This window comes from Nyctereutes procyonoides, unplaced genomic scaffold (genome assembly GCF_905146905.1).
Source record: "Nyctereutes procyonoides isolate TBG_1078 unplaced genomic scaffold, NYPRO_anot_genome, whole genome shotgun sequence".
NCBI classification, from domain to species: domain Eukaryota; kingdom Metazoa; phylum Chordata; class Mammalia; order Carnivora; family Canidae; genus Nyctereutes; species Nyctereutes procyonoides.
In genome coordinates, this window is record NW_026575128.1 from 27,381,388 (window position 1) to 27,393,460 (window position 12,073).

The 12,073-nt window shown below is 34.2% G+C and overlaps 1 protein-coding gene across 3 annotated transcripts in view; it reads right to left on the minus strand.

Moving 5' to 3' along the window:
• Positions 1 to 4,344: 4,344 nt before the first annotated feature.
• RASSF9 (Ras association domain family member 9) overlaps positions 4,345 to 12,073 on the minus strand; it is a 27,840-nt gene continuing 20,111 nt past the window's right edge. For all 3 annotated transcript variants that reach the window (XM_055342007.1, XM_055342008.1, XM_055342009.1), the window contains one exon: positions 4,345 to 9,149. In XM_055342007.1, coding sequence (XP_055197982.1) covers positions 7,889 to 9,149 — 1,261 coding nt within the window. In that variant the 3' untranslated portion in view covers positions 4,345 to 7,888. The remainder of the gene's footprint in view (positions 9,150 to 12,073) is intronic.

Genomic DNA, 12,073 nt, shown 5'->3' on the forward strand with positions numbered 1-12,073 from the left:
CTTTGCCCTTCAGATAATTTAGTTTTTCGGTCAATGATCTATACTTGAAAAGCAGAAAAATCTTTAAAGTCTCTGTATCAAATACATGCATGTAATTAGAGGAGAGTGACTCATGAGAATTTCACATACATAGAAGGTAATGCTGAGAAGCATTTTAAAATCTTAGTTTGAGTTCTAAAAAGATGTAAGACTTTTCCTACTCTCTTGTCTGAGGTATGATCAGTGCTACTTAAAGGGGGGAGAAAACCAAACACAACCTTTAAAAAATAGGAATTGTAATGAAAAAACCTAACTTTGAATATGTATCTGAATGAGTGCCAGTGTATTTGGGCTGAATGATAGACACTTACGATATGTACCTTCCAAGATACTTAAATTATAATAAGGAAAGAATTAATCTGCAGGAAGGGAAAGAGGTATGTTCATTTAGAGTCTATTATGTAGATTCAAATCTATTACATATGTACACATTTTTTCTCAAGGATAGAAGTTTCACTGTTCTTTCACTACTTAAAATAAAAATAGAACAACTCCTGTTCCAAAAACTGTGCTAGCCCTTTAGTTACACATCTGATTTTATTGGCGTTTTTTTTTTTTTTTTTTTTTTTTTTTTTTTTGGCAAATACTAGGTGCTAATCTCTGTTAGACACTGGGGCACTATAAAAATAAAACAAGTTACTTTCCTCTCCACCTCTATTTCCAGTATAGTTTTTCTGTTCTGGAAACACAAATGGTGTTCTCTTTTTCCTGGCCATATACTGGTTAGCTAACATAAATGTGACTTTTTTGTCTATTCAGGCCCATACTAAGGGCCATGCAGTCCCACCCTAACTAATTTGGAAATAAATGAGATAAAAGTGAAAGTGTCCGGAGAGACAAGAGTTTTGAGTTTTAACCCCCTCTTTTGTCAGTGGGCTATTTTAATTTATTATTTTTTTAAAGATTGTATTTATTTATTTATTCATGAGAGGCAGAGACACAGGCAGAGGAGAAGCAGGCTCCATGCAGGAAGCCTGATGTGGGACTCAGTCCCAGGTACTCCGGGGTCATGCCCTGAGCCAAAGGCAGAGGCCCAGTTGCTGAGCCACCCAGGCGTCCCAAGGCCATTTCAATTTAACGTTGTGTTGGCTTTAAAAATAAAGAGAATAGAGCCAGGAACAATAAGCAAACATCCAGTATTTGTTACGCATTTACCAAATCCATTGAATGTGTTACCTCACATAATTTAACTAAGCTGCGAACTATAAGAGTTATCTAATTTGATTTTTTAACTTTTCTTTAAAGACAATGTTTTTTTATAGTTAAGAATCAGACATTCTGGGATTCAGATGGTTTGTTTACAGGATTCAGGCTTCTAGTCTCCAATTAGTTGATCTTGTCTTACCACTCTCTGATGTTTGTAAAAGGCTCTAAAGAGATAGAAAAAGAAAAAAGTCAGGGATATTATATACAGGAAATGTTTTTAATGTATTCAAATTATAAAAGTTGTGCATTTAAAAATTTTTAACTCCAGTATATTTAATATACAGAGTTATATTAGTTTCAGGTGTGCAATTTAGTGATTCAACAATTCTATACATTACTCAGTGCTCATCATGAGAAGTATATTTTTAATCCCCTTCACCTATTTCACCCATTCTCCACCCATCATCCCTTCTCTCTGGCAATCATCAGTTTGTTCTCTAGAGTTAAGAGTCTAAATAATCTATATTTTAAAATATACTTATAATGAAAAGAAATATACTAAGCCCCAAATTATCACTTGAATTCAAAACTATCAGCAAAAACTATGCATGTCCATTTTCATTTGTATTTGCTTTTTGGGGTGCGTGAGTTTTTTTAAACATCATTGTTCTGTATATATTTTTAATTCCTCTCTTTTAAACTGGATTTCACTTGGTATGGCCTCATGACCATCAATATTTACAACTTTCTCACCCAAATAATACCTCAGAACTTAACTAAATTCAGCATTGTGCTTTTAGTTTGCTTTTATAAATAAAGCTAGATGAATACCTAAATGCCTTTGTTTTCACATTTCTTCCATTTATTATGAATGATAGGAATACTGATTCAAAGCTGTGAATAATTGAAGACTGTCGATAGATACCAATTTTTCCAAGTTACTTTCCAGCGTGTTACAGCAATCGCCAGGAGTAAATCTCAGTGGCTATCACGTAAAGCCATCTTATTTATTTTATCTTCAAAGTGGGAAATTCTTCAGTAATTTGAGTGGTGGGGCTGGAGCCTGGTACCAGCATGAGTCCTAATAATGCCAAAAAGCATAAGAACTAAATACCAGGAACCCCCATAGAAATCAGTCGTTATGGATAAATTTAGTAACTGTTCTTTAATCAGTCTATCTTTTTGCTTTTATTTCTGCCCATTGTCTGGAGTCTGAAGTAGTAACTTTTGTAAGCAACATTTTCTTAGAATAGTTTTTTAACCTATTATTAACCATCCCTATAGATAAGGATCAAACAATACTGAAGGGAAATATGCTTCCCGCCACCAAGATTTCTTTTGAACTTTGATTTCATTGTAGCAAAAACTACAGAATACTCGTAACAAGACAGTGGTTTCAAAAACTGATAATTTGATTAGTGCTATCTTATGGTCATGGTCATTACAAATATTACTAGGTATATATACTTCATAGTCTTTGTCCTACACAAATCAGGAGAAATATTAGACTTCTTTCATATTCAGATTTTCTTTGATATATTTTTGGTCAGAGAATGTGTTCTTCAGGGGTAAAATACACTGCCAAATTAATGGTATGGTACAGAAAGTCCAGAAATAGATCTCAACTATATACCAGAATTTGCTTCCCCAAAAAAGGTGACTTTTAAAAAGTGGAACAACATTCTTCAGTAAGTGATGTGGGATAACTGGTACGTATCAAAAAAGAAAAAATATTGTCTACCCACTTTTGCATATTGTAACAAAATAAATTCCAGACAGTTCAAATGTTTAAAAGTAAAACCAAAAAAATATGTAGTATAAAGAATGCATGGAAGAAATGTACTTTTAAAATGAGTTATCATGCAGTGGGAAGGCCTTTTTAAGAACAACAAAGAAAAAAACAGCTCATGAGAGGTTTTTGTTTTGTTTTGTTTAAGATTTTATTCATTCATGAGAGACACAACACACACAGAGAGAGAGAGGCAGAGACACAGGCAGAGGGAGAAGCAGGCTCCATGCAGGGAGCCTGATGTGGGACTCGATCCTGGGACTCCAGGATCAGGCCCTGGGCCAAAGGCAGGAGCTAAACCACTGAGCCACCCGGGCTGCCCTCATGAGTTGTTAGTGAGAAAAACCCTTAACTTTAAATTCAAAAATATCCTTAACAATTTTTGCATTAAAATAACCAATAAACGGCAGCCCGGGTGGCTCAGTGGTTTAGTGCCGCCTTCAGCCCAGGGCCTGATCCTGGGGGCTGGGGATTGAGTCCCAGGTCAGGCTCCCTGAATGGAGCCTGCTTCTCCCTCTGCCTGTGTCTCTGCCTCTCTCTCTCCTGCTCTGTGTCTCTCATGAATAGATAAATAAAATCTTTAAAAAATAAAATAAAATAACCAATAAAGAGAAAAACAGCACTCACCGGGGGGGGGGGGGGGCTATATTATCAACTCAAGTCATAAATGATCAATTTCCATAAAGAATAATTAGTAAAGCTTATTAAAATTTAAAAATCCATTTCTCATTCTTTGACACAGCATTTCTAATCTAGAAATACACCCTCACAGTAATGTTATTGATTGGATAACACTTTATGAGTTGTTCTAGAGATAATCCATGGCTAAGAAAATAGGGTTAACTTATTCCTGTGTGTTGTCACTGGACATTATATACAATCTTTTAGTAGAGTCATTTCCTGGTTATTTATAGAATGACCAAATGAGTTTTCTTAATTTTCAAGTGATTCAATTATTAAAGAGTCAAAATTACAGGACTATTTTGAGAAATAAGGGTAGTGACCAACTAAATAATAGCAGGGAAAATTTACACTTGAATATTATTACACTTGAAGATGTGCATTTGAATATTATTACACTGAAATGGATTTCATTCTGGAAAGCAAGATACCAGCTCATAAAAACAGTCATTTAGTATAGAAGTAAGGACATGCTTTCATGACAAATTGAAACAGATATGTATGAAACCTAATAAAAAGCTTTATTAGGTCTTATTTGCTATATATTCTCATGAAATAATACCTGATCTTAATTTGTTTAAGTTAGCTCAACAATTATATAATTCTAATATAAAATTTATTTTTTTAAATAAAATTTATTTTTAATATAGTCCAATAACACACCCAGAAAGACAAGCAATATCACATGAAAGGATACAACTATTTCTTTTATTATTCTGGATTAGTTACACTTGAAGAAATGATATATATTTTATATTTGTTACATCAGGTTTATTAAACCAGTCAGGTAGTATGAGAAGAAATAGCCTAAATATTTTTTAAAAATCTATATCTGGATTAAAAGATATTGCTTTTGTCAACTAGAAAAATACATTCTAAATAAAACAACAAACCTATTTTGAAAAACTATAAAATGCAGCCACAGAAGTATATTTTGTCACGTACAATGTTTAAATAATATAAAAATAAAAATTTAATAGATTAGAATAGGTTCAATACACTGAGAGGACATTTATTTTTTTGAGTTAGAGAAAATAAAATAGATTATTTCATTTAGGACATTGTTTGAAAGTTTGTGTCTACTACTTAAAATTCAACTCCATTCAATTCAATATATTATGCAGGATAATATATTTTTTCCTACATGCATACAATGCAAAGGAAAATACCATAATTTAACCATTGAGAGCCCTTTAAAAGGTAATATTTGCATTGCCTTAAATCAGTAACCTTGACTTTAAAATAAAAAATTTACCAATTTAAATTTTTTTCATACCACAAAGATTTAGTGCCTCCCCTAAAGAATTCATAAGTAGAATTACTGTTACTCTTTTAAGTCTGCTAAAATGCATATTTACATATAAAAACTCATGAGCATCATTTACCACACATAGAAATGATTTTTTTAAATGGATGTGGCCTTCTAAAATTTACCATTTCAATTCAAAAATTGAAGGGCAAAGAGGTAAAGAGGTTGACTGGAGGGATTACAGTTAACAAGACAGAAAACAAAGTAATAAAATAGTAAAAAATACATTGGGCAAGGGAAATTAGGTAAGTGCATAAATAAATATAAACTAAGCAGTAATATAAGTGCCCCTCTATGAAAAGTACACCTAAAATAGTTGTAGGCTCAGAGATAAGATATTACAACTGATTAAATGGAATAAGTGTTTCGTAGAAGACATAACATGTTAAAAAAGCAAAATGGGTAGGTTTCCATGTATGGTGGATGGAGGGGAAAAAAGGCATTACGAGGGGGAGAATGAACACGGTACAGTCCATGAAAATATAAGATGTTACTAGAAGGAAGAATAGTCAGCTTTGGTTTGCTACTTCTAGCTGCATATAGCAATTTCATAGTTAACCTGTTAGGTTACTCAAAAATTTATAAACACTTTAAAGATTCTATACATAATTAAAACTAAACATTAAAGCTTAGGTCAAGTTCTATATTTATAATTCAAATTCTCAATTTAATAAAGAATAGCTCAGTATCCAGAGATGAGGGCAATTGTAGTTGCCTTATATGTGTACTAATATATTACTCTAAATTAAAGATTCAGCATGGTAACTGAAGATTTAATATTGTCATGAATCAAAAGCACAAATACATCTGTGTAACTAAAAAACAACTAGAAATTCTAAAGTGAATTTAAAAATCAATAGTTCTGCTTTCTGACAAGAGCTTATAACATAATATATTGTAAAAATATAGGAGTGGTCCTTAGAATGTATCACTGTACTTAACTATATAAAAGCAGAAGTTAATTCAAAGATTCTAAAATGAAATTATCTGTCCAGTCTGATTTCTTATCAGAACCTCTTCTGAATTCAGATAAGTAATCAAATTTTATAGCATATAAGTAATGTTCTTTTCATTATTTTCTCACCAGAGTAATCCAAAGAGATTGCTTTCAACATTGCAATTGGTTTATCACTAATGATAATCTTATGAATTTAATCCCCAGAAGTGAACAATGACTTTATCAATAACTTGCCCTATTGTTGAATGATTTAATGAGATATTTGGCAAATAAACTTCCCTTTCTCAGATGACTATTCAATTCCCTTCTTTTTTTAAATTAATAATGTTAACATTATTACTTTTTAATCACTATGTTTTCCCTGAAATTCCTACATTCTCTACTAGCCAATTTCAACCGAAGCCTTAGCATTATCTTAGGTGTGAGAAATAATAACACAGATGCTCTCCAAAAGTGAAATCCTAAACATTCTAAGTATCTTCCCAAAGACTGGTGAAAAGTCTGGGGGATGGAGAAATGAAAAAGTAGGTTAGGAAACTCAGTTAAAACACGCACTACAGTAAGCATGGGAATAAAAGGGAATGAGAAAAATCTTCTCATATCCTCAAAAATCTTCTCAAAAATCTTTCATATCCACGTATGAAAACTTAAGTAAAATAATATTCTTACTTGCATGCACACTGACATACAGGAAAAGTGTCTTAAAGAAAAAGAAACCACAGTGATAAAAAAAAAAAAAAGAAACCACAGTGATATTTATTTAACAGTACAATAAAACTAACTGTTTACAATATGACGACATCATGTGTTTACTGGCAAGAAGCAGAGAAGGGAGAGAGGGAGGAAAACTTCCTAACTAAACACCAGGTAAAACCAAGCCTCTAATGTTTGGCACTCTAATGAGTGTCATCTCAAGGTAGGATCTAAATTATCTTAAATTATCCGTTCAGTTTGTTGGATATTTACTAGCATCCTTGGGGGAGGAGTGGGGTTAGAGCTAAAGCTAATCTTTTTTTTTTTTTTTTTGCACCTTAGCTGAAGATCTACAGAGATCTGAATTCCAGTTTAACAGAATAAAAGGTTTCTGTCCATGTGAATTCCCCTCTGTAGGTTCAGAGACAAAATGCTAATACTTAGAGTATACAGAACTCTGTTTTACCCACACAAAGGACCACAAGTTGCCTCTCTTGGACTTTTGTAGACAGGGTGTAAATAAACAGGACTGCGACCCTGTGATTTTCTCTGTAACCCACATCACACCTTACTCAAAAAACGAACCTGCTTCCACCATTTGTTTGATCAGAAGATTTTTGCTTTGTCGGAGAAAGCCCAGACTTAGTTCTTAACAACGTGGTTCTTTCTCATCTGTAACCCCCATCCAATCCACTGCTAGATCTATATACATGTCCCATGGGCAGCCCTTCCCACTTCCTGTCATCTTAAAACAGGTAGAGGGGTTCAGAAAGTGACAGAGATGAAGTGTATTCTAAGTATCAACAGGAAGAACCAAGACTTGAATTCATACAGTTACAACAGAATAGCTGTCATGTACTTTACAGACTTAAAAATTCCAATAATACAGCTTTGAAAAAATATGTTACAGCACATTTTTGATTTTACTTGTTCACGTGAATAGTTCCAATATATTGACTGCAATATTAAGAACTGGTTCTGTTTGCATAAATCATTTCTCACAGAAACTGTAAGAGATTATAATTTCCATCAAATTATTTCTGTTCTACACCTGCAAGCTATTTGTGCTGCATTCCTAATAAACAGCTCACCGACTGAACTTGTAATAATTAGGTCACTTTAGAACTCTTAAATCAAAAATAAATTTTCTCTAGTTTGTATTAGCTACTGAATACTTAACATGATTTACATCGTTCTCAGAATGACATCTAAAATAAAGTTTCCTATTAAACAAACATGAACATTAAGGTAGGTCAGAGACAAGCCAGTCAAATTATGTTGACAATAGCACCATGTCTCCTCCAGTTGTTTCTGAGTCCTGACTATGGTTAGAGCTGATACCAGTGTCCGAGTCCGTGTCATTTGTATACAAGTTAAATACTCTTTGAGTCAAGGAGGGAACCTCCCCACTGCTATTGGGGACCTCAGATTCCTTCCCTCTGTTTTCCTTTAGCTGGTATCCATCTTTGTTGCTAATATGAAGTGAATTAAACTCCTTGGCCAGGAATTCATACTCTTTTGCTTTCATCTGAAGCAATGAGTCAGTGTATTTAATCTCCTTCTGGATGCCACTCAAGTGAGAGTGGATTTTCAAACCAGCTTTCATGCTTTTCTCCAAATCACACTTGACATTTTCTAAATTGGAGCTTTCAAGCTCACCTGCAGCTGCCCCTTCTGCGTCCTCATTTATCTCTGTGCAAACACTTTTTACCTCTTTTTCTATTTCAGCAGAGAGCTTCTCAATGAGCATTCGGTAATATGCTAATCTTTCCTCCAGGTGTACGATTCCGTCACTTTCAGTCAGGTCCTCCAAAATCTGGTTTTCATCAGAATGCAAGTCCAGCTTTTGCTCAACTTCACTGAAACTGGGCATTAAATATGCATCCTGGACATAATTTTCTCCATCATTTTCTACCCTATCAAGGTGGAACTTAGCTTCACACTTTTCAATTTCCAGATCCAGCTCTTTCATTCTCTTGACTTGCTGATGAATAGTATGGTCCTGGGAAATGATCAGATGAACTAATGTCTCCATACTATCTCGATCATGGGAAACGGTGTCCTGCTTAATTTTAGCCAGTTTCCGGAACGTTTTTCTTACTATTCTTTTTTGTTTATCTGGTGGTAATGTCTTCATGTAATTTGCTGGACTGAGTTCCCACACTTTTTCTGTGTTTTGCACTAATTTGGCTTCAGCTGTCCGCCACAATGGAACCGGAAGAAAAGCATCTGCTTTAACCAAAACAAATTGCATATTGGGCTGCTCATCTCCCCAAGCTTTCCAAAGCTTCAGGATCCTAGTGAGTGGAGGAAGAACCCGTTCTGAGCCTCTCCACTTTTCTATGATGCAGTAATCACTGGGCTTCCCCAGCAGAAATCGTTTCTCTCCAAATGTAGTCTCATGTTCCTCAAGCAAAGCCTGGATGACATCAGCAGAGGTGGTGCGTTTAGTTAACCCACAGACGATCTTCTCTTCTTGGCAAACCCAAACCACAATTTCCTTCTCCTCTGAATCCATGCCTTTAGTGGGAGATCTAAAAGAAAAACAAGGTACATTATATTTCTGTCATCACCTGTGTAAGCTCAGAAACATGATTTAACTTTAATACTCTTTCCAGATTTTATCCTTAATGAGAGATGTATCTTGAGCTTGAGACTACATATGAATCAGAAGTTTTGCTGCAAGAAAAAAATTGGAAAATATCTTAATTCCTTTTATTCCCTGGTGGGCTCTGGAAAGAGCAAACTGTCATCAAAGACAACTGAGGCTATTTTATCTACAGAAGTCAGCCACAATATAACTACGATCAGAATGGCTAGAGTTAAGACAATAATCAAAGTGGAGATGAATAAAAAGAGATAAAATAAGACCATTTTGCCTGGAGCCTTAGGACCAGAGAAAGACGATGGAAGCATAGGTAGGAATGCTGGGATGATAGTAGAGTCATATAGAGCTAAAAAACAGCCCATTATTGAAAACAGCCATACTTTCGTTCAACAGATGTTTATTATATACCAACCATATGCCAGACATGTCTGACAATACTAAAGACACAGCAGTACACAAAGGAGAAGACAACACAGATGATTATTGTAATAGCAGGTAGTGGTAAATACTAAACAAAATTAAACAGGGTAAAGGGACAGAGAAAGACTTGGAAGAAAGAGAAGTCTATTTTATTCAGAGTATTTAGGAGAGACTTCTCTAAGAAGATGACCTTTGAATAGGGGCATAAATTTTGAGGAGGCAATCAAAGATCTAAGAGAAGAATTCTAAAAGTGAACAGAAGTGCAAGGGTCATGAGGCATGTGTTCTAGAGACAGAAAGAATGAGAATGTAGTTGGGAGACTTGAGGGTAGTGGAGGTGGGGGTTGTTGCTGGAGGAAAGGTCGAATGAAAGGTGATGAGATCTAGTAGAAATGCATATCCCTGGATAAGGCATTTGGATTTTGTTCCAGTTTTACGGAGAAGCCATGAGAAATGTTTATGCAAAGGAGATTTATGATCAAATTTATGCTTTAGGTATATCTGGCTTGTTTAATGGCATGGGTGTAAAAAGGGGGGGGGAGGGCAAAAGCAGAGGCAGGAAAGCTTAGTTGAAAGCCTTGTGCAGAGATCTAAAAAAGAGAGAATTGCCTGGACTAGGGTTTTAGCAGCAGAGGTATTAGTGGTCAGAGGTGGGACGTATATACAAGTAAAGACTTGACTGTAATCTCCTTTGTAGCACAGAGGGGCAGGGAAAAATCAGTTTTCTGAAGAAAAGAAAAAACCACAGAGGTAGTAAAAGAAGAAAGTTCAGTGGTTTCTGGGCTATTCCCTCTAGAGAATTTTTATGATTGTATTTCCATCATGAGCATAAATCAAATTGACCGTGTCTTTCATAATATCTCCTTAAAAGAATGGTAAGAAATGACATATACTGAATTATAATCCAATATGATTTGTGGAGACAAGATTTTCAAGTAGTAATTGGCTTGTTGTGAAAGTTACTTTATTTATGTAGCACCCTCAAAGCACATGATTCTTGAAGTATTATATGAAAGAAATTTTCCCTGGCTTCTAGAATGTTTTAACACTTAGAATTTATAGTGTTTATGTTTTAGTACCAATAGTGACTAATCCTGCAGGATTATCTTTATTTTAAATGCCCAATTATTACACCTTGGTTATTGACTTTCCTGAGGTCATAGAGTGACTACTAACAGTGAAAGAACAAATCAATGACACCAAATAAAAAAGGACACCCTCCAAATTTAAATATCCAACTCTACCAAAATTTTATAAATAATTATTCAAAAAGTCATACGGGGCTATAATTATTCTCTTATAAAATATTTAACATTTAATGAGCCAGCATTGAATAATGTGATATTTGATAATATTTACAACTCATCATTCAATAATTCTAAGCAGCAACAATGTGGGTAGAATAGAATTTAGAACAACAGAACTATTTCATATTTTAATTAGTAGAGGAATAGCACACAAATACATTCTAAGCAAAAATAAATAAGCACTTAAAGTAAATAACTACTGTTTGTGTTATGGCTCTACAGCACAAATTACTTCTAAATTAATCATTACTTTCATCATGTTTGGATCATGCATACGAGATACTCAAAATTAACTTTTTACTTTATGCAGGTGTTGGAAGTTTATCTTTCAAATTGCATAATTTGAAAAGAAGTAAACCATGCGCCATGCACTTACTTTATATTAAATTACAACTATTTTGGGGATCCCTGGGTGGCTCGGCAGTTTAGCGCCTGCCTTCAGCCCAGGGTGTGATCCTGGAGTCCCGAGATCGAGTCCCACATTGGGCTCCCTGCATGGAGCCTGCTTCTCCCTCTGCCTGTGTCTCTGCCTCTCTCTGTGTCTCTCATGAATAAATAAAAATAAAATCTTTTAAAAAATTACAAGTATTTCAATATGTAATTTGTATAAATAATGGTAAAAATAACAAAATGGAGTAACTGTTGTAATTGTCAAGCTTATAAGATAATGCCAATAGCTATTACATTAAAACTAAGAACATAGGACATCTTTATTTTATACTATTTTTTTAGTATTCATGGTTAAACTAAAAAAATATCCTACTAAAAATAAATAACACTAAACACTAATAATATCGGTCATAAAACATTTTAATAAACTGTTCTAAGCTCTTGCATAGATCAAGTCATTTAATCCTCACAATCTGTAAGGTACGTAATAATATTATCACCATTTTACAGATAAAGAAACTAAAGCACGGGTTTTTAATGACTTGCACAGTTCGAGGTGCATTGAGGATTCAAACCCAAGCAAGAAAGCAGGCTCCAGAGTGCAATGTAAAAACAAGTTTATTAGTTTGATGATTTTCTTTTTAAAAAAATTTTTAAGTAATCTCTAAACCCAATATGAGGCTGGAACTTACATCCCCAAGATCAAGAGTCACGTGCTCTATTGACTGAGCCA